The sequence below is a fragment of the Choloepus didactylus genome, chromosome 15 (assembly GCF_015220235.1).
Source record: "Choloepus didactylus isolate mChoDid1 chromosome 15, mChoDid1.pri, whole genome shotgun sequence".
Lineage (NCBI taxonomy): Eukaryota > Metazoa > Chordata > Mammalia > Pilosa > Megalonychidae > Choloepus > Choloepus didactylus.
The window spans coordinates 68,608,271-68,631,288 of NC_051321.1; the positions used below are offsets into that span (position 1 = coordinate 68,608,271).

At 38.4% G+C, this 23,018-nt stretch overlaps 1 protein-coding gene across 9 annotated transcripts in view; it reads right to left on the reverse strand.

The window, feature by feature from the left end:
- Nucleotides 1-5,199: 5,199 nt before the first annotated feature.
- Nucleotides 5,200-23,018, reverse strand: part of ASCC1 (activating signal cointegrator 1 complex subunit 1) — a 147,117-nt gene continuing 129,298 nt past the window's right edge. For all 9 annotated transcript variants that reach the window (XM_037804236.1, XM_037804241.1, XM_037804240.1 and 6 more), the window contains exons 10-11: nt 6,323-6,440; nt 5,200-5,582 (exon numbers count right to left, since the gene is read on the reverse strand). In XM_037804236.1, the coding sequence (XP_037660164.1) occupies nt 6,324-6,440 (117 nt within the window). In that variant the 3' untranslated portion in view covers nt 5,200-5,582; nt 6,323. The remainder of the gene's footprint in view (nt 5,583-6,322; nt 6,441-23,018) is intronic.

The window sequence follows — 23,018 nt, forward strand, 5'->3', positions numbered from 1 at the left end:
AGTTGATTTCCATAAGCCACTAGGTTAGGGTAGGGTGAAGGGGGACTGGTTTTGTTTGGGGCATTTAGATTTTTGTTAAAATTGCAACCCTCCTCACTGCCTGTATAAACGTGTGGACATAAACAGTGGTGAAGGCTAGAGGCTGTGCACAGTCCCAAGATGAGAACAGAAATGGGATGAGGTTTACATTACAAATAAATTGAAGAGGAAACAGATAATCTGACAGGACAAAACATATTGAACTTCTGGGACCCAAGCCCCAAATTATTTTTATAAAAAGACTATTGTGATCTTAAAAAAAAAAAAATCAGAGACAATGAAAAACATGCTCTTAATCAGTAGGAAAAAACACAGACTACAAAGTCTACACCCCGAGTCTGGCCTGCCCCGGCTTTCCAAATGACTCAGTAGCTTGGGCTGGGGTCCCCCAGGGAAAATAGAAAACAATAGTTCCCTTCCCGCGTTTCATTTTTTTCCTTTCCAGTTGAATTTATTGGTGGTGCTGCAGTGAGGCCCTTAATATTACCTTGTTGTTATTCATTCTACACTGAGGTAGAATTAAACGGGTATCTTCATCTCACAGTAAGTAAAGCAGGCTTACTGGATTTTGAGGTTGCACTATTAGTGGAAATTTTGCTGTCTTATAGACTGGAGATGGAAAACCATGTACTAGCTGGGTTCTTGGGCAAATTACCTACTCTGTTTTCTAATCTATAAAGTAATAATACCACCTTTCTCCTAAGATTACTGGGGAACTCAAGCAAAATTACAAACTGAGCATAGTAGCTGAGTAGAGTAGGTATTTTAAAAATATTAGTTCTTCCCTCAAATGGGGAAGAGAAGGCAATGGGGTTCCATAGTTCTGAAGAACTCCCAAAATTTGCCATCTTTCCCCACCATCTCAATCCTAGCCTTCTAGCAAAGCTACTTACTCATCTCCAAGGCACTGGGGAGGGATCCTAAATGATACAGCTTTCCTCTTCCAGTACCAGTCTATAAACTGAAGCCCCTGGTCTTGTAGAGTTACCAACGTTGCCCAGTTAAGAGTTCAGAAAGGCACCAACAAGAAGCCCCCTCAATAAGATAATAGCTATTTCCACACCTTTGGAGGTCAAAATGTTTCCCGTACTCCTGGGCAGCTCCTCCAATGGGACCTGCTTTCAGCAGCACCTTCAAGATAGGTCAATATTACTCCTGTGCTGAAAGCAAACCAACAGCATTTCAGGACTGTTAGTTAAACAAGTAATAAAAACTATTTCCATGATGTTCTAGTTTGCTAATGCTGCCAGAATGCAAAACACCAGAGATGGATTGGCTTTTATAAAAGGGGGTTTATTTGGTTACACAGTTACAGTCTTAAGGCCATAGAGTGTCCAAAATGTCATCAGCAATCAGATACCTTCACTGGAGGATGGCCAATGGTGTCCGGAAAACCTCTGTTAGCTGGGAAGGCACATGGCTGGCATCTGCTCCAAGTTCTGGTTTCAAAATGGCTTTCTTCCAGGACGTTCCTCTCTAGGCTGCAGTTCCTCAAAAAATGTCACTCTTAGTTGCACTTGGGATATTTGTCCTCTCTTAGCTTCTCTGGAGCAAGAGTCTGCTTTCAACGGCCGTCTTCAAACTTTCTCTCATCTGCAGCTCCTGTGCTTTCTTCAAAATATCCCTCTTGGCTGTAGCTCCTCGTCAAAACATCACTCACAGCTGCACTGAGTTCCCTCTGCCTGTCAGCTCATTTATATAGCTCCACTGATCAAGGCCCACCCTGAATGGGTAGGGCCACGCCTCCATGGAAATATCTAATCAGAGTTATCACCTACAGTTGGGTGGGGCACATTCTATGGAAACACTCAAAGAATTCTAACCTAATCAGCACTAAAACGTCTGCCCCACAAGATTGCATCAAAGATAATGGCATTTGGGGCACACATGATAACACTACAGTGCTGTTTGCGTTTTCCACTCATTCTCACAGGTGTATAGTGGTGTCTTCTAGAGGCTATGTGACATGGTGATGTCATCACTCTGATGGTTAATAGAATATATGCTTGTGGATTTTTGTATTTTCTAGAATCTTCTAAGTTGGTAGGATTAGGGTGGGAGAATCCAAATTTCCAGATGATGGGGATAAGAATTGTAGAAAATGGCCAATCATTTTGGCTTATAAAAAAGGAAAGGTTTTCCTAAATTTTGAGATAATTACTGGCAGATCACTGTTCAAACCAATGGCCCCAAATATGAGGCACTTCTGGGTATAGTTGTTAAATGGTATATAGGTTTTATACATTTTTTCTGTTTGTATTCAATACTGAGCAATACAAAATAGAGGAAAGGAACTTAGTTTCCTAATAAAAAACTTAAATTTAACCACATATTTAAAACTATGTAATTCCATTTCCCTACAGGCACAAAAAGACAAATGCAGATGTTCATTCCAAAACTGTTTACAATAACCAAACTTGGAAACCAACTCAATGTCCATTAATAAGGAACCAATTAGCTGAACTATAACACAGACAATAGAATATTGTGCAGATATTAAAAGTAGTAACATATCTATTGTCAACAAATGTGATCCACTACATATTTTTGGGTGAGAAAATCCTGTTACAGAAAAACATGTATAATATGATCCCAAATGGAATGAAGTATAGTACAATGTGGTGGTTCTCAAACTTTCGGGACTCAGGTGCCCTTTACACTAAAAAATTATTGAGGACCCTAAAGAACTTTTCTTTATGTGGGATACACACACACACACACACACACACACACACACACACACATACTGCACTTGAAAATAAAATTTTTTAAAAATATTTACTTAACAGCAATGAACCCATATTAACAAAATAATATATTTTTATAAAAAACTATATTTTCAAAAGAAAAATTTAGTGAGATGAAGGGCATTGCTTTGGTTTTGCAAATCTTAATGCTGGCTCAAAAGAAGTCAGCTGAATTCTCATATTAGCTTCTTCATTACAGCAGGTATAACTGAAGGTATCTAGTAAGAGCATAGTAGAAATACTGAGAACAAACTGTTAATCTCTCAAAACACACATATTTATGCCCTAATCATACCAACTTAGAAAATTCTAGAAAATAAAAAAATCCACAAGTACACATTGTATTAACCATCAGAGTGATGATGTCACCATGTCACATAATCTCTAGAAAACACCACTATACACCTGAGAATGACAGGAAAAGGCAAATAACACTTTAGCATTATCATGGAAATAGTTTTGACCTTACAGATCCCCCTGAAAGCTTCTCAGGGATACCTAGGGGGCCTCAGACCACACTTTGAGAACCACTGGTATAGCAGTTAAGAAAAGGACTCAGCAAATTTCTTAACCTTATTAAGCTTCAATATTCTAACCTGTAAAATGAGGACAGTAATACCAACCTTAGTGGGCTGTTGTAAAGATTAAATGAGTAATACACAACTACATGGTAAATGTGAACATTCAGTGATATTAGCTTTTATTATTTGTGAAAAATTACTAAATGATATGATACATGCATAAATGAATACAGAACAGTTACCTTTGGGTGATAAAATTTATTTTTTTAATTATTTTTTTTTTATTAAAAAGTTGTATGGCTTACAGAAAAATCATGCATAAAATACAGAGTTCCCATATACCACCCTATTAATAACAGCTTGCATTAGTGTGGTACACTTGTCACAATTGATAAAGGAACATTCTTATAATTTTATAATCATACTGTTGGCTATAGTCCACAGTTTATATTTAAATAAACATTTAAATTGGAGTATACATAATAAACACACTGAAAAAGAACAACGTATTAAGTGTATAGCTTGATGTATTTACACAAAGTGAACATATTTTATCTTTATTTAAATGAACATTTTACAAAATTTTTTCAAAGTTCTTAAAAAGCCACCACAACAGCAGTCACTTTTCTCACTTATAGCAGCTTTGGGCTTTGGTATCCATGCTCCCTGAGATATCAAGGTTGAATCTGAGAGGTGTTCCATTGGTTCAACTGATTATATCTCTAGTACCATCAGGCTTCCTTTAGCTCAAGGAAAAATATTACAGGTCAAGAGCAACCCTTACCCAAGTTCTGTGTCATTATGACACTGGATTCTAATCAATTCTGGAGCTCATTAAAAAAAAATTTATTATAAGTAATATCTAAAATGTCTCCACCATGGGGATAGAGTTCACATGGAGCTAACTCATTGCCTCCTCCCCCCAAAATTAAAATTATTTTCCATAAAAAAATTTCCTTGTACAACAATACAGATTTCACATAAGTTTAATAATGGTGAGAGACTTCTCCTCCCATTCTGAGAGGAATTGGAGGGTGAAGTCAGTGCCTCAAAAGCCAGCTGGAGCTATGTTAAGAGCAGTTTAATTCTATCTCAGTGTAAAATGAATTACAAAGTCGTAATATTGAGGGAGATTAAATTATAAAAACAGCAGCAAATCCTCCCATCTTTATCCCATTACAATCTTGTGAGAGGGGACCTTGGATCTTAAAAAATTCTTTTAACTCTATCAAAAATTATCTCCTCTCCATCATTGTTGCTTCTCATAAAAGTTCTATATAAAAACTACCATTACTTCCACTTCCATAATAGCAGTTAAAATTGTATTTTAGAGCTACACTGTCTCAACCATTTGTCTATAGACTTCTGGGAAGAAAATTTAAAAGATGAATTAAAAAATTCCAAGTAATGGCCTACTAATAATTTAGTATTTGATATACAAAGTTATTTTTTCCAAAGACAAAACTATCAAAAAAAAATTTCCCAAAAACAGGAGTCCTAAAGCTCTGACACCCCAAAAAGGGCAGCCTTACTTCCTGGCCAGCATTGCCCAATAGCGATGTCAGAAAGAAACCAAGGAGAGAAAGAGGCAGCACCAAGATGAGATGAGGGCACTGAACCCACAGACGGCTTAGTCACTACTTAGTACTATCTCGGGGGCATGCACTCCCACATGACATCTAACAATCTGAGGTGAGATAAGATCTTAACTTATATAAAAAAAGAGTATCACCAGTAGGAAGCCAAGGCCATATGGGAAAAACAATCCCTGCAGGCACTGATATGTAAGTCCCAGATGCTATGCTGGTAAATGATGGCACCACTGTATCCCAACACACACTGACTAATGGGTCAAAATCAAACTATGTGATAATACCAAAAGAAAAACACAGTTGATTTGGAAATTCATTTATTCACAGATGATCTCTACAGTCACAGTGATAAACAAATCCCCTAATGTTATACATGACTCTCACCAGGAAGTGACCTTAACACAGGGTTCAAAACCAGACTTATCTAATAGAAAGTAAGAATCAAGATAAGCTTTAACAATGAGGGAAAGAGAAAGGGTAAGAGGACACAGAGGGAGAAAGAACGTAGGGAAGGAAAGATGAGAGGTGCTGGGGCAGCTGGAACTCCCCGGGGTGGGCTGGGCTGAAGCTGAGAACACTCCCCTCTCTGCTGCTCTGTAGCCAAGGAGAACCTTCTGTGGCTGACATTCTTCCAGGGAACTCTGCATGGTTCTGCTGATATCACTGTTCCTTTTGCTGCTGACCTGAGAAGTAAACAGAAAAGAGCTAGAATACTGCAGTCCATTGGGGCATGAGAGGGGTAGGGGGCGGGGTGGGAGAGCAAGTGACCTTGTAGAAGAAAAAGGCCAAATCAAGCAAAGGTTAAAAGGTAAAAACTTTAATAGTTATTTTGCTAAAGATAGAATTCTTACCTACTATATGGGTAGATTAAAAGTTAGGGTATAAAGGAAAGGGAAAAATGCAAATCTTCTGGAAATTATAGACATTTGGTTTAGGTTGAAAGATTAAGACCATGTGTCTTTAATTCTCTTCTAAGGTATTTAATACAAAAGAGTTGAATGGCTGGGGCAAAATCAGTAGGTGCTTACCAATAGAGATGTGGTTTAACAGAGATCTCTACAGCTTGAGGTTATAAAAAAGGAGGCTAGGGTCACTAGTTCAGAATAAGAAATTAGGTGAATCTGAGCCCCAAAGGACTTCAGAAGTATAACTTCCAGAGAAGAGCTTCAGAAAGAAAGCTGAAGCTTGTTAAAGATGAACATGCCAAGGGTCACAGGAATAAATTCTCCTTATGACCACAACTACCCTGGCTGGCAGTTCCACTACTATGGACAACCAGGAGAAACCATAGTGAGTCCATGGGGAAACCACCTGGGAAAGGCACCATCCAAATATCCACATCCCTCCTTGGCAATGAAAACAAATACACCTTTCCTCAGCACCTTGGGAGAATGTTCACCATCTGGTACTTTCCAAGACCCACCTTAGGAGAAGTCAATTTGTCCACAGGAGGCATAGTTTCCAAAGCTGTCCACTGTGAACCTTTGCGAGATGTGAACTGAATTGAGCTTTAGGGAACCAAAGTAGAAGTTCTCAAAGAGCTGAGAAGAAAGAACAAAAACCCAGAATGATTATCTAAAGAAAATTACAGGTGAAAATATTAAACATCAAGTTCTTTGAACAAACACCAAACTACAACAGTTCCAACAAACCTCTCATGTTTTTCTTTTCAGTATTTTTTCTGAATAATGATCCTGGAAAGTGGGGATGGAGGTGGGTAGGAAAAGAACAGCCAGCTCTTCCATCTGACTAATTCTAAAGTCTCTCCTGACAAATGCACTGGAGAAAGAGGTCTGGAAAGTCAATTCCAAAATTTATCTATTAAACAGATATGACCAAGAACTTGTAACAAACATCCTGGGCCACACCTGACTCACAGGCCTGACAAAGCTCTCCTATGACTTTCAGATACTGGCTATGTGTACTCCCTTCAGGAACCTAGTTTCGTTGCAGCAAGGGTAAAATTTGATTTAACACACATGCCTCTGCCTAGTCAACAGCATTTATAAGAGCACTGACTATATATAAAAGTAAATGGAACATAAGGCTCGTGGACCACAAATGACTGTAACAATTCGCTGTGGGATACAGAATCGTTATATACTCAAAACAACACAGGAACACTTCTCATCAGCAGTATAACAAGTGCAAATGATAATATTTCTCAAAAACCTTTAATTAGACTTGGATTCAGGCCAGTGTCCTAAAGTACATGATCTTTACTGAAACTCTTTATAAATTTTATAAATTTCAGTAAATTCTCTTACAAAAGCTTTCAATTGTGTAAGAGGGAAGGAGGAGACATACTCTAAGAGGAACCTGCCACATTTCTAAGGCAGAACTCAAAATGACATCAGAATTCATCCCAGGAAAATCAAGCCACTTAGCTTGGATAAAGAATGTTAAAGATAAAGGGCTTACCTTCTTATGTTAGGATGCAAGAGTTGATCTTTCTTAAAATGCCAGTAAGATCCCAAGAAAGCCTGTCAATACTTGACTAGAACCTAAGGGTGGGGTCTCTCCACATTAGCAAGTGACTGTCTCCACTTATTCTCATACAACCCCACAGACAGGGCCTTCAGTCACTGTCACCTTTCCTCTTCCTGCAGTTAATGGCCTAGCAAAATGCCTGGGGTTCATTAAAGGCTAACTTTATAAAGCCCAGTAAATATTGATTCTTCAGCATGACATCAACTTGACCCCAAAGATCTATTTAGAGGTTGTGTGCCACACTGTCTTCTCTTCCAGAAAGGTGATCAGCTCTTGCCTGCACCGATGTGCACAATTAACGTCTCTTGCTGGCTTTGGCAACCTGTTCAGACCATATCCGCCCTTTTGAGTGAAGAAATTCAGCCCCAAACAGTTGTCTGCTAATCCCTTTGCTGAACATTAATTTGAAGTGAAAGCCATGTCAACGAGACTGACAGATTTAAAGCTTTGCAAACTGAAGCCTTCTATGCACAGAAGACATAACCAAAGGGGCAATAAAAGACAAAACAATATAAAACTAAAATAGAACTCATAATACTTTCAAAAGGTTACTTTATAAGGATTGGCAGCCTGTGAATCCTCTACCTTTTTCTCTGTGTCTCTGTTTCCAAGTAATTGAGACACCACAGCTAGGAGCTGGAAGTGAACTAACTTTGCCTCATGCAGATAATCTCTAGATGGCATGATTTGGCAGGGGGATTCTCCTGCTTCAGCTTTATAAAAATGCAGCAATGATGGAGTCATCTGGAAGGTGATTTAAATGCCGTAATTATGAAAACTAAGAAGACTGTATGTAAATTCACCCCACCAAGGTGCAGACTGAGGAAAGAGTGCTGGAGTCTAGGATTTAGACTTACACCCAGCCCGTGGGAACTGAGTGACTTTAGGTAGATGTTGTACCACCCACTGTACCTACCCCATCAGGGGTAAAAGGTCACAATGGACGAAGATCAAATGAGATGAGCAAGTGAAAATGCCTGGTAAACTGTGTTGTGTTGCTGAAACATTAGGTATTTCCTATCATGTTTTAAGATCTGCTCTCCTTAACCTTGTATTTACTTTACTTTCAAGTTGCCATCTTCTTCCATGCCTTTTGATGTCATAATCGAATGGATTTCTATCCAGAAGTCCCTAGTGCAGTGCCAATCTTCATTTTAGTCTTTTCTATCTCCATGTTCTTGTTCCCTCTCTGCTTGTACTACAGATGATTTAATAACAATTTTTCATAGTTATCTTATCATTTAGTCATTATACTTTAATCTTGAGCCTTTCTTTTAGTCCTATCAATTATTTCTAGTGACTCATAAAATAAGCTCCACAGAGGAAGTATTTTTCATGCTAACTCATAGCAAAACCTTAGCACCCTTAACAGTATCTAGTAGATTGTATATGATCAGTAAATATTTGTTGAATATAAATGACACTGAAAACTAATGCCGTGGATGTCTATGTGCCTTAAGTCTCTAAAGAGAAAATTATGAGAGGCACTTACATAAACTGGATTTAAAGGTCTAAACGATAGGTCTCTACCTAGGAATCTTTGAATAGGTCTTACCTAAATTATATTACTTCTAATCAAGAAAGGGCAGCATATCTCAATTCTAACTAACTCTCAATAAAGAATTTGTAATTTGTAATGGAAATTCTATATACTCCTTTAAATTTCTATGAATTTCTTATTTGTCCCTTTATTATCCCTTTCTTGGCTCCAGTTCCTGATATGCAATATCACTGAGCACCTGATGTTATGCATTTGTCATGTGGTTCCTATTTCCCATATGCTTACCCTGTAGTTAGGGAGACAAATGGGTACCAGAAGAGAAGAATAATACTGGACATAAGTGTGTTCACTTTGTGAAAAGTCATCGGGTAATATACTTTGTAATCTGAGCACTTTTCTGCATATGTTTTACTTCAACAGTACAGGCAGCAAAGGTTAAGTATGAGATGATGGGTACAGGCAATGAATAAATGCAGCAGAGGTAAGGAAAGAGTGGACAGTGAGGGCCAGGGCACCTAGGAAAGCCATCTGGAGGAGAGAGAACTGAGCTGGGCCTTGCAGCAAGTACAGGACTTTATGAAGAGGAAGAGGGAAGCATCGAGGGGGCAGAAATGGGCATGGTGGGCCAGGCTAAGTAAACCAGGTTGGATGTATGGAGGGTTCTTAAAAAGTAGTGAGAAAGACTGAGACAGACACAGGAGGGTGAATCAGATTAAGGGGGGCTCAGAAGTTAGACTTCATCCTAGATGGTAGGAACCACTGAAGGTTTTTTGAGTAGGTTGGTGGCCTGATGAAAACCATATTTTAGGGAGATTAATCTGGGTGTTGTATACTGCACTGATTGAAGAAGGTGATAGGAGAAAGAAAAGAAAGGAGACCATGGTAGCAGTTCAGTCATGAGCAAAATACTGAGAGTCTCTTGACTGGAAACAGTAGTAGTGGGCCTGAAAAGCCAGGAGCAGATGTGAAATATTATGAATGAAAACACAGAGAGGATTCTTCAATGTATCAGTTAGGGTTCTCTGGGGAAACAGAACCAATAAGAGATATGTATAATTAAAAGATTTTATAAAGGTGTTTCATGCAACTGTGGGGATGCAGGAGTCCAAATTCCATAGGGCAGGATGGATGAGTCCAAATTCTGTAGGGCAGGCAGTGAACTGGCAACTCCGATGAATGTGACTGATGAACTCCTCAGGAAATGCTTTGCTGGCTAGCCAAGGAAGAAGTGAAAGTCCTCTCCCTCCCTTAAAAGTCTTCAACTGATTGGATTAAATCCAACTAACTGAATTCTCTCATTGTGGAAGACAAGCCCTTTGTGATGTAATCAGTCACAGCTGCAGCCAACTGACTGATGATTTAATAAACCAGTCTTCTGGTTTATTAACCAGCCACAAATGTTCTTGCAGTAATGGTTAGGCCAATGGTTGCTTGATCAGACAGCTGAACACTATCACCTGGTCAAGCTGACACATGAACCTAACCACCATACTCAATGACTTTCTGAATGAGTGGAAGGAGATAACAGTAAAAGTAGACGAGAAAAATCATGGATGATGGAGAAATGGGGGTCTATGAAGGTACCATTGATAACAATATTTCTGAGATACAGCTATTTTATGGGGGAAAACAAAAAAATTCAGGTCTGTTTACATACTTGTGGCTATATCTTTAGCTGTTATGTTTTCCAAGCCCTTCTCCAACTTCAAGTTTTTCCTGACAGGGTCTGAGAGTATGTATAAAAGACATGAAATCTGTAGCACAGTAACTGAATGTATATCAAACTGACCGTTTTTCTATTGCATTGTAGTTATTTATATATTAAGGAAATGGGCCCCTTGTGTTATAAATTGCAAATATATATTTTTCCTAGTTCATTATTTGTATTTTGACACTGCTTAAATTTAAATTTTCATGAACTCAACTTTATCACAACAGATTTAAAAAACAAAGTTACCTAATGCCAATGTTGTTATACATTAAAAGATCAAGGTGACCAATAAATATACAAGTATTGTCAACACTACTAGAGATAGTAACAGCCAACAGTTATTGAGCAAGCACATGTGTAAGACACTGTGCTGAGGGCTCCATGTGATTATCTGATGGCATCCTCACAACCCCCAGAAGCAGATACTATCATTAATCCCTATTTTATAGTTGAGGAATCTGAAGTCTATCAGGTTTAAGTAACTTGCCCAAGGACACGTACTAGGGTAGAAAATTGAGATTCAAACCCAGGCAGTCTAACTGTAAGAGTCTGAGCTCTTTAACCCCTACATCGCTTGCCCTTTTGTGTCAGTGGTACCCTAAAGTACGGCCCCATGTAAGCCACAGTGAGGAACCCTGCCACAGACAACTCCTAGAAACTGAAAGGAATGTATTCTTTCACTTGTAATTCTTGTTTTCACTGCCACCTTTTATATTGTACAAGGTTTAAGAATCAGATAGCTCTGGCTCAGCTGGAAGAATTTTAATTGAATTCTGGATGAAACTAAGCACAAATCACTAAATGGCTCCATTTAATTAGGGAATGGGGAAGTAGGATAAAGCTTAAACTACATGTTTAAAAAAAAGAAAAAAGAAACTTAGTTGCTCTTTGTTTAGAAAATAATAGACCCAGCAGGAAAAATTTAAATGAAGAAGAATCATATCAAGGTATTTAAATCATGTTGTGCTTCTTTACCTCACTGTGTGATTTTTTGTTTTTCACTTTTTTAAAAAAATAACAATTCCCTCGGAGATTTTGAAACCTAAACCATTTTCTTTCTGGAAATATTTTTCTTTCTCACACACACACACCCCTGTTGTTAGGGAAGCCAGCATTTTTTAAAATCCTGCCGTAAAAGAACATAATAATGAACAGCTACACAAAGCTTTCCAAATATTTGACAAAGAAATAAAAAAAAGAACTTAAGACTGCCAATATTTGTGATATCATTAGTAAATAAGTATTGACTTGGATGATTTAAGAAGGAATTTTAAAATCTAATTAAGTATGACATTTGAAAACTGTTAATGCACACAGCTGCAATCTTTATTGAACATTCATAATATCTTTGGAGAACTAAACAAACTTTTCTTATCATTAACTATAAAGAAAAATGCAGCCCATCAGGATAAAAGGGTTTTGGTCAAAATGAAAGCTTCCCTGACAGAGAATCTCAAGATAAAATCCAACCATCTTGCAGTCTCCTGCTCACATGGCTTGGTAAGCCTACCATTTTTAGTTTGTACATGTTTGTTTCTTAGGGAGAACACAGAAGGAATTATTGATTTCTGGTCATGTAGTAGTATACACTGAAAGAAAACAAACAGCAAGATTTAAGGGCTAACTGGGGTCATTTTTCCTTGCATTCATTTCAGACCTTCTACTCCTTTCTCCCAGGCCCTGTGGCATAACCATCAAAGGCCAGAAATGACTCTGAATGTGACTAGGCTGCAAAGATGAGACTGAAAATCTCTTACAGAGGTGTGGAGGATGGTGGAGAAGCACCTTCCCTATCTGTGACCTCAAGCCAAGAAACTGAATGGCCAGTCCTTAACAGCACAGTGACAAACCTGTTGGGGACCCCTGCCCATGTGGCTTCCCAAATGAGGCTTGTTCTCTCTCTTCAATCTTAGGCAAAGTAGTAGTTGCTAGGAGATCTCCTTCTTGTGCTGGGTAGCCTCAGTGAACTATCTGCTGTCCAAGATGACTTCAGCAAGAGGAAATTCAGTTTTGAAGTCCAAATTGAAGTTTCAAAATATGTAAGTCCTATGCGATTTATTTCTTTCTAGGTATGCATGAGTTAAAACTAACCCTTAGAACATAATCTGGTACAAGCGAAAATAAGCACTAGTTGTTCAATTAATGCAAGTATTTCAAAGGATGTGCGGGTCCCATTTCTCCCAAAGAAAGCAAGCCTTCCATTGTTTTCACGTATGCAGCTGGATGTTCAAAACCCAACGTAAAGTGCACAGAATAGCAAGTGCATGCTACTTTGAGTTTTTCCCTATTGTTTTTTCCTATAATCTGTTTTACCAACTTCCATTTCTCACAATTACCCCGTTTACAGATACAAGTAACAGTAATAACACTATTTTGTTCTTAATAATAATGCTTAACCATCTACCTCCCTACCAGGGATGGTCTGAGGGTGAGTGGAATGTAGCTCTTTGGGAAGGCACTCCCAGTTAGAAACCTTGCTGTGGTTAATTAAATAACACCTTTCATCCAAGGATCTAAAAGTGTCTTAGAAAGCCCAGTTCATTAACCCTTCAAAAAATGCTGTGATACCCACACAGCAGGTGAACTCATTGTCCTTCCCCCTACGTAGGACATGACTCCCAGAGGTAATCTCCCTGGCAACATGGGACATGACTCGTGGGGATGAGCCTGGACCTGGCATCGTGTGACTAAGAAAGCCTTCTTGACCAAAAGAGGGAAGAGAAATGAAACAAAATAAAGTTTCAGTAGCTGGGAGATTTCAAATGGAGTCAAGAGGTCATTCGGGAGGGCATTCTTATGCACTATACAGATATCCCTCTTTAGTTTTTAGTGTATTGGAATAGCTAGAAGGAGATACCTGAAACTGTAGAACTGCAGCCCAGTAAGTAGCCTTGATTCTTGAAGACGACTGCATAACTATGTAGCTTACATGGTGTGACTGTGTGATTGTGAAAACTTCATGGCTCACACTCCCTTTGTCCAATGTTTGGACAGATAAGTAGAAAAATGGGGACAAAACTAAATGAAAAAATAGGTGGGATGGGGGATGGAATGTTTTGGGCGTTCCTTTTTACTTTTATTTTTATTTTCTTGGAGTAAGGAAAATGTTCAAAAGTTGATTCTGGTAATGAATGCACAACATGATGATGGTACAGTGAATAGTTTATGGTACACTGTGGATGACTGTAGAGTATGAGAATATATCAATAAAACTGTATAAAAAATAACCAGTTAAAAAATTATGTTAAGTGAAAGAAACCAGATGCAAAGCATGACATATTATATGATTACATTTCTATAAAATGTAATTTTAAATAAATTTATAGAGACAGAATTAGATCAGTAGATACGTAGGGCTAGGAAAGGTTAGAAGGATTGAGAGGTGACTGCTAAGGGGTTTAGGGTTTTTCTTTCTGAAGTAACGAAATGTTCTAAAATTGATTGTTGTGATGAATGCATAACTCTGATTATACTAAAAGCCATTGATTGTACACGTTGGATGGATTGTATGGTATGTGAATATTTAAATAAAACTGCTTTTAAAAAAACTGCTGTGATAGAAATAAGAGCTGAGTGTTATTATTCCCATTTAAAAGATAAGAAATAGAGATGGGCTACAATGTCCCACTAGCGTTGTGATATAAATTTAAGAGTTCTGGGACCAGGCCCAGAACACAGGCCACATGTATTTCATGTCCACAAGGCAATGTATATATGGGCCTCCCAATACAGGTAACAAATCTGTACCAAAGCGTGCCAAGAGGGGAGAAGTCTAACCTTAGGCTATGCCTATGTAATCACACAAGGAACAATGTTTTCACCCAGTTTTGTGCCCAAGAATGAGAAATAAATTATGTGAAAAGCTATAATCATAGACCTTGGAAGACCCTAATTGAAAAACAACAAAACAAATCAAGGTACATTTCAGAAGCATCCTTCATGAAAAAGGCCTCTAAGTAAAGCATTAATGAGACTTTGGGTAGTAGACAGAAAGGTATGGGCACCAAACTAAAAATACAATAGATTTTGAAAAACCCCAAAGCTCTTCATATACCATGTTGCTAAATTCACTTAGAATTAAGGTCACAAATAAGTTGTGTTTCAAAGTTTTGTTTGTTAAAATTCCATGAGCCTTAAAAATGATTCTGAGTTTTCTGCCAAGGTACCACTCAATTCAAATTCTTAAGCCTTCCTGTACCTCGAGTTTTTCTTTAGGCTACATGTGAGAGCAGATGTGGGAGGAAAGAAGAGGTAAGAAGGAAAACAGAGATCCAACACATCCAGGGGTCAAAGAAATCTTCCGTCTACTTTAAAAATATTCATATAGCTGCACCCATATGGATTCTTTCCAAATACCATCACAAAAGAACGTAACTGATCCTGTTCACCCTAAGGTAAGCCATGTTCTCTCTTCCTCTCTCCCTCTCACTTTCATACACACACACACACACACCTTTCCCTGGAAACCAAAAATAGGAAAGTCTTTTCTACTCAGGGGAGGAACAAAAGATTCTTAGGGCAAACTGGACTTCAATGCTGCGCTATCGATGGCCACGTAGGTACTCTCCGTTTTCAAAGAAGGACAAAACTTCACAGGAATGTTCTGCAGTTATAGTAAAGGTAAGTTATAAGACAGAAGTTTGAGCTCTGATTATTATTTTCACTCACTGATATAACTTCCAGGGCATAAGTACAGGAAACGAAAAAGCAGCGAGTTCTCTTAAAAGAAAAAAGGATGTTTATTAGGAACTCAGCTTATGGTCTCTGCAGTTACTATTTGGTGTTGTAGGGCTACAATGTTTTTAAAGACTGCAATGGGAACATCTATTTTAGAAAAAAAGAAAATATGGTAAGCAGGTAGTAACTATCCTAGAAACATCTCCAAATACAGCCCTAACTCTACTAAAGATGCGACTTTCGATTTGAAACCTCAAATTGCAGGGCTGGGTGGTGTGAGAGCCAGTAATAATAGCTAAAAATAGAAAGGAAAAAAAAAAAAAGAAAGAAAAAAAAACGAGACAGAATGCACTTCCAGGAGGCCTGGGGTTACTAAGATCTGAGGCACAAGGTCAAGGTCAGTTAGTGGAAGGAATAATTCTTATCATCTTTGCCTCTATAAAAGATTTTCTTTTTCTTATAAAGAAAGCAGCAAAAAGGCTCTCAATCAGTGGAACAGCAAGCATGTCGATCCTGCCTTGAGCCTCTCCATTAATCCTGCATATTGCCAGAGCCCACGTCCCATCTCCACCAGCCGAAATGGCGTATGAATGCTATCAGGTTCCTTTCCCAGAAGGGGAAAGTGAAGCTCCCTCACTCATTCCATTCTCCCAAATCACCTGGCAAATGACTGGGATGCAGTGAGCGTGAGGTGTGTTAACAGCCTGACCTAAGGTGGTGCCAGGTAGAAGTCAGACAAAGGGAGCCAGGGAGTGATGGCTTCCAAACTTCCCTCAGATAATTACTCAGTATTGCACTTTTGGATGTGTGGCCTGAGCTTCACTGCTGATGTAAGGATTATCAAGTTTAAGACTCTCCTGGTAAGGCCAGATGACCTATCAGAGAATGAATTAAAACTGCTATATACAAATACGATCCAGGCAGTTCTGCTGAGCACCTCGATACTCAAAATGCCAAGGGACCCCACCTCTCTGCAGCATTTCAATTTTTAAAAGTAGGAAGAAAAAATATGGAGTGAGGGTGGAGGAGGGAGGAGAGAAGATGCTGTGCTGACACTGCTGAAGACCCTGCACCTAAGCCTGGCATACACTGACACTCAGCCCGTTTCTGCAGCAGTGTGGAGAATCAGCATCAGAGATGTGCCACTGGGAGTTCAGTTCGCTGCAAAATTCCTGCCAGAGAAAACCTTGTATTGGGGCGTGGGTATTACTGCTTTACCAGGACAAAACTACCTCTAGTAGCTGTAGACTAGCAGAAACTCTTCCACCTCATAGTCTGTAAACACCAACCCTAAAGGCAGGTGCCCTTTTGGAACTAATTCAAGTAATGCTTCTGCAGATGATGTATTTCCCTAAGAAGAAGACCTCTTAACACTAACTAAAATTTGTTACCGCACTTTTCAGTTTTGTCACCTTCCCTCAGATATTATTCATAATGGTCCTTCAAAGAAATGCAATGAAATATAAATGCTTGATCTTTACATTATATATTAGAAAGGAAATGAAAGGCAACAGAAACGAATCCTTGAAGGGAAGCAATGGGGACAGCTATAGAGATGCATTCGTCTTGGTCTGGAGGGCTGGAGGCAAGTGGCTTTAGGGAGGCTGGGCAAAAAGGGACCAATTCAGAAAAAGAGCAAGGTGGGAGAGAGGAGAAAATAAGCTCATCTGGCTCAGCCCATCACCACTCCAACTTTTCAACATGGCAATAGCATCCAAAAGTTGAAGAGCAAATCACATGCCCCTAGACAATAGCAGGCAATGGAAAAAAGCATACATACGTACAAATATAATAGCTGGTCCAAATAATAGCTGGACTTGGAATGGCTCCTTGTGAAGATGGGAAAGAGGGTGCCACATGTTATCTTGGATTTTCAACTAAGTCACCTCATTAGACATTGAAACATGAAATACTTTGTCCTCTGTCAGAAGTATAGGAAGTGTGCCTTCAGTAGCATCATTATAGCATTACATATTAAGACACATTTCTCAAATCCAGTATAGGTGTAGGCTAAATGTCAAATAAGCAAAAGGCCTTGGAAGAGGGACAGGATTATCTTCCCAATGCACACCACATCAGTTACAAACCACTACAATTTAAAGAATTGGTATCCAACCTAGAACTGAGAAAAGTAGACTTTGTATTGGAGTTCTGGTTGATTCATACTGTTTTCTCACTTTTCATTTGTAAGGAAGTTCACATTTGAACATGAATTCTAAAATCATGTTATCACTGGGATATGGGGAAGAGGGCATCATTTCTTAAGAAGTCATGCAGCTCCATGGCATAGTGACACTCTTGCTGCTCTTCTCTTTCTGCCAATGTCCTTTAACATTTGGAATAACACTTAAACATTGTGGGCTTCAAGCCACCCAATCCAACATGGTTTCATTAGGTCTGGTCTCTAAACAGGGTGCCTCAAAGTGCATCATGCCTTGTCACCATCTCTGGGCCTAGATTTACATTCTGTTACTGGTCTGTTTACAATGTAGCTAAGTATACACAATGGACCCAAAGTGAACCATAATTCAACTCATTTCACTTGTGAACTATACCCCAAATGTTATGAATGGATCCCTAGAAAAGAACCATAAAAGAGATAAATATTTCCCACAATAAGAACAGGTACCCTGCTTAAAGAGTTCATAGTAATGAGATAAAAAGGGACCAAAAACAATTTAATATTTATTCATATTTACTCCCCCAACACACACAAGCATACAGCTATTTTATATTTAGCAGGTATTAAATACACATTACCAAATATTTGGTTTTCATCCTAAGAACCAGAAATGACGTTAAGAAAAGTAACTTTAAATTCCTAATTTTTTTCTATTCTCTTTGTCTTTGCCAGACCATGGCCTACTTCTTTTAATTGTGTAGGCTAGACCCTTCCAAACTGCTCATTCCCTGCCGAGACAACACATGGAAATATTCCAGTACCACTGCAAAGATGAATAACCAATGAATATGCATTTAAAAGAGAACTAGAAGAGAGAAAGGAAAGAGAATGGAAAGGAAGAAAAAAAAATCAGGTATGAACAGATAGTGATGACCAAGGAAGGTGCATCTTTCCAAAGTGGATGTTGACTTCTGTCAGAAATCAGCCAGTTGCTCAATTTTCAGTTTCATATTAACAGTGGTTTCACCCCACTGACAGCCATATCTTTGGTTGTCCCCATTAGTGTTTTAAGAATTCACTTGCCAGGCAAAGCAATACATAAAACAAATTCAGAGGAAAACTTTTGGTGAAATACTGCTTGCATTTGAATCTTTTTTTTCCTCAAACAGCATCAAGTAAGGACTTACATAAGCAACCAGAAGCATTTCAAACTGCATTCTTCCCTTACATATCTGATGCCTTAAGAAATTGCCCATTCAACTGTCAGAAGTCTTTCAGATCCTTTAACACATAGTATTGCTGTTTCTAGTACTGGCAAAATATGAAAAGCCACTAATAATTTTCTGCAATCTACCATTTTTTATGAGTTTTGCTTGTTTTTTAATCATCAAGAATGGAGGCAGAGTCATATGCTGTCACTAACATAGCAAAGTACAAATAGCCATATTTTGGCAAGATATCTTGTCAGAGGCTCCTAAACTCTACATTTTTTCCAATATTCATGCTAATTGTAAGATTAGCACAATTTACTTACAAGTTCAGTATTCTTTTTTTGTTCAATAATTTTTATTAAGACATTCTGTAATAAAGCATAAATGAAACTGCTAAAGAAATCATTGTTTATGTTTCAAGTTAATTAGCACATACCACAGAGAAGCACACAATTTTGGATGTATTTTGAAATGAAAGGAAATTAAATGTAAATTCAAGTTCATTACTATCCTTATTAGGTGAATCCTGAAATGTGGAGTAATAAAATTGTAATCAAATCTGAGGGGCAAGATGGTGGCATAGAGAGGAGTGGAATCTAGTTGGTCCCCTGGAGCAACTAGTAAACAACCAGGAACAACTAGTAAATAATCTGGAATAACTGCTGGGGGACAACTGTGATTGTGCACACATCGTACACTAACCTGGATTGGGTGGAATGCCTAAGATCACAGCATAGAATCTGTAAGTCAAAGCTGTGGAACCACGCTGGGAGCCCCTTCCCCCCACAGCAGGCTGAGCTGCAAAACCTCGCTGTGGTAGAAAGCGGCACACCCTGAGCAAGCAAATATAGCTCAGCCCAACTCCAAATGGGGTTTTGGTTAACAAATATGGACTGCTGAATACAAGCTATAAACCCCCAACAAGCAGACAGAGGCTTTTGGTGATGACTGATTTTAAAGAGCCAGAGGACCCCTCTGTCCTGAGAGGGGGAGCCCAGAAGACCAGGTGTTACCTTTGGCCAGCAAGTGAAACTGGAGGGGGGGGGGGGAGGAGGGAATAGACTGGCTCTGAAAGGGGGCTTTCTGTCCCTTTTCCTCTCTCTACACCTGGGTGGCTCAGTGGAGAAAGCCTCAGCCATTTTCAGTTCGCAGCACTCTGACCCAGCCAGGATTAGAGACAGCAGAATCAGAGAGACAAAAGAAACTATTCAAATACAGATGAAAACTCCCTAGGGAGTGTATCTTCCCTAAGAGGAAGGAGGTAGGGCCCAGCTCTACTACCCGCCTTTCCTTCAGAACCAGACCCCAGAGCCTGAGGGAAACAGCCAAAACAGAAACGAAAGAAGCCATACCTCCTTACACCAGTTGGGAGTGACAGGCTGACAGGTGCCACCTGCTGGGCAGGTTAGGAAAAGCACAGCAGCTAGAGACCGCACAGGAAAGACCATCAATCTATAAGACACACCCGCAGGGAGACTTGAGACTGAATATAAACCGACTCTGAGATCTGAACCTGTTCTGGTCTGGGAAAATCTGATTGGGATAACCAAGGAAACCAGATGCCTAGATAACTGAAAACTACAATCTACATTAGCAAAAATAAAGATATGGCCCAGTCAAAGGAACAAACTTACACCTCAATCAAGATACAGTTGAGATAGTTTCACTTTAATGAAACAATCTATTAAAGACTTTCAAAGAAATATGCTAAATCAAATAAAAAACCAAACAACAAGTTCAAGGAATATATGGCAAAAGAGATGAAGACTATAAAGAAAACACTGGGTGAACATAAGGTAGAAATCAAAAGTTTGAAAAAACAACTGGCAGAATCTATGGAAATGAAAGGCACAACAAAAGAGATGAAAAACACAATGGAGACATACAACAGCAGATCTCAAGAGACAGAAGAAAACACTCAGGAACTGGAGAACAAGACAGCTGAAATCCTACACACAAAAGAACAGATAGGGAAAAGAATGGAAAAATATGAGCAATGTTTCAAGGAATTAAATGACAACATGAAGTGCATGAATGTACGTGTCATGGGTGTCCCAGAAGGAGAAGAGAAGGGAAAAGGGACAGAAGCCATAATAGAGGAAATAATCAATGAAAATTTCCTGTCTCTTATGAAAGACATAAAATTACAGATCCAAGAAGTGCAGTATCCCAAACAGAACAGATCTGAATAGACCTACTCCAAGACACTTAACAATCAGATTATCGAAGAGAGAATCCTGAAAGCAGCAAGAGAAAAGCGATCCATTACATACAAAGGAAGCTTGAAAAGACTATGTGCAGATTTATCAGTAGAAACCATGGAAGAAACCCAAGAAGGAAATGGTGTGATGTATTTAAGATACTGAAAGACAGAAACTACCAACCAAGAATCCTATATCTGGCCAAACTGTCCTTCAAATATGACAGAGTTTAAAATATTCTCTGACAAACAGACAATGAGAGAGTTTATGAACAAGATAACTGCGCTACAGGAAATACTAAAGGGAGCACTACAGACAGAGAGGAAAAGACAGGAGTGAGAGGTTTGGAACACAATTTTGGGTGATGGTAGTACAGCAATGTAAGTATACCGAACAAAGATGACTGTGAGTATGGTTGAAAGAGGAAGGTTAGGAGCACGTGGGACACCAGAAAGAAAGAGAAAAGATAAAGACTGGGACTGTATAACTCAGTGAAACCTAGAGTGCTCAACAATTGTGATAAAATGTACAAATGTTTTTACATGAGGGAGAACAAATGAACATCAACCTTGCAAGATGTTAAAAATAGGATAGTATTGGGGAAAAAATACAATCAACGCAAACTAGAGACTATAGTTAACAGAAACATTGTATTATGTTTCCTTTAATGTAACAAAGGCAATATACCACAGCTAAATGCCTATAAGAGGGGACATAATGGAAGGAAATGGGACTCTTGGCACTGGTGATGTTGTCTGACTCCTTTATTCTACTTTAGTTTAAGTCTATCTTTCCTTTCATTGCTTTTTAGCTGTCATGTTTTTTTCTTTCTTTTTCTTTTGTTTAACTTCTCTGACTCTTCCTCCTCCTTTGTAGAAGAAATGGAGATGTCTTTATATAGATAATGGTGATGGTGGTGAATAAATATGTGACTATATAGGGAACCATCGATTGTTTAATTAGGGCAGAATGTATGGTGAGTGAACAAAACCACCTTAAAAAAAAAATGGGTTGATGAAGAAACCTTGAGGACACTATACTGAATGAAGTAAGTCAGACACATAAGGACAAATATAGCAGGGTCTCACTGATATGAACTAAATATAATATGTAAACTCATAGATATGAAATATAAGTTACCAGGGCATAGAACAAAGCTAAACAATGGCGAGTGGTTGCTTATTATGAGCAGAATGTTCAAGCAGGTTGAACTTAAGTGTTTGGAAATGGATAGAGGTGATGGTAACATGTTATTGTGAGGATAACTAACAGTGCTGAATGGTGTGTGAATGTGGTGGAAAGGGGAAGCTTAGAGCCATGTATGTCACCAGAAGGAAAGTTGGAGGTTAAAAGATGGGAATGTATAAAACGGTGAATCTTGTTGGTGGGCAATGTCCATGATTAACTGTACAAATATTAGAAATTTCTTTCATGAACCAGAACAAATGTATGACACTATAACCAGAAGTTAATAATAGAGGGGTATATAGGGAAAAAATATACCTATTGCAATCTATGTACTACAGTTAGTAGTATTTTAACATTCTTTCATCAATAGTAACAAAGGTACTAAACCAAAACTATGAATCAATAATGGAAGGGGTTGGTTCGGAGTATGGGAGGATTGAGTTTCCATTTTTTTTGTTTTTATTTCTTTTCTGGAGTAATGAAAATGTTCTAAAAATTGAAAAAAAATTAATTGTGGTGATGGATGCGCAGCTGTTATGATGGTACCAGGAGCAACTGATTGTACACTTTGGATCTTTGGATAATTGTACGGTATGTGAACAATCTCAATAAAACTAAATTTTAAAAATCTAATTGAAAAAATGAACTTTACTTATTAATGAGGATTTTGAGTGTGAGTGAGCTATAGGTATATTTAATTTGGGGCTCTTTTTCCCTTGAGGTAGGTAAACTAATTTTTAAAAAGAAATTTAAACTAATTTTTTGCCAGAAAACAAAAGAATCAAGTAAACAAAAATCAATAGCACTGACTGTTGTTAACTGAATATTTATGACACAGTATCTCGAGGGTTTATTAAATATGAGTGTCATATCTAGTCATAAAGCAGGACGTTGTATTGCGTAAAATAAAAGAAAATTAAACTAAGCTCTAAACTCTAAGATAAGGGCCAGCAGCCTTCTTCTGTAAAGGGCCAGTTGGCCACACAGTCTATCATAACTACTCAACGCTGCCATTGTA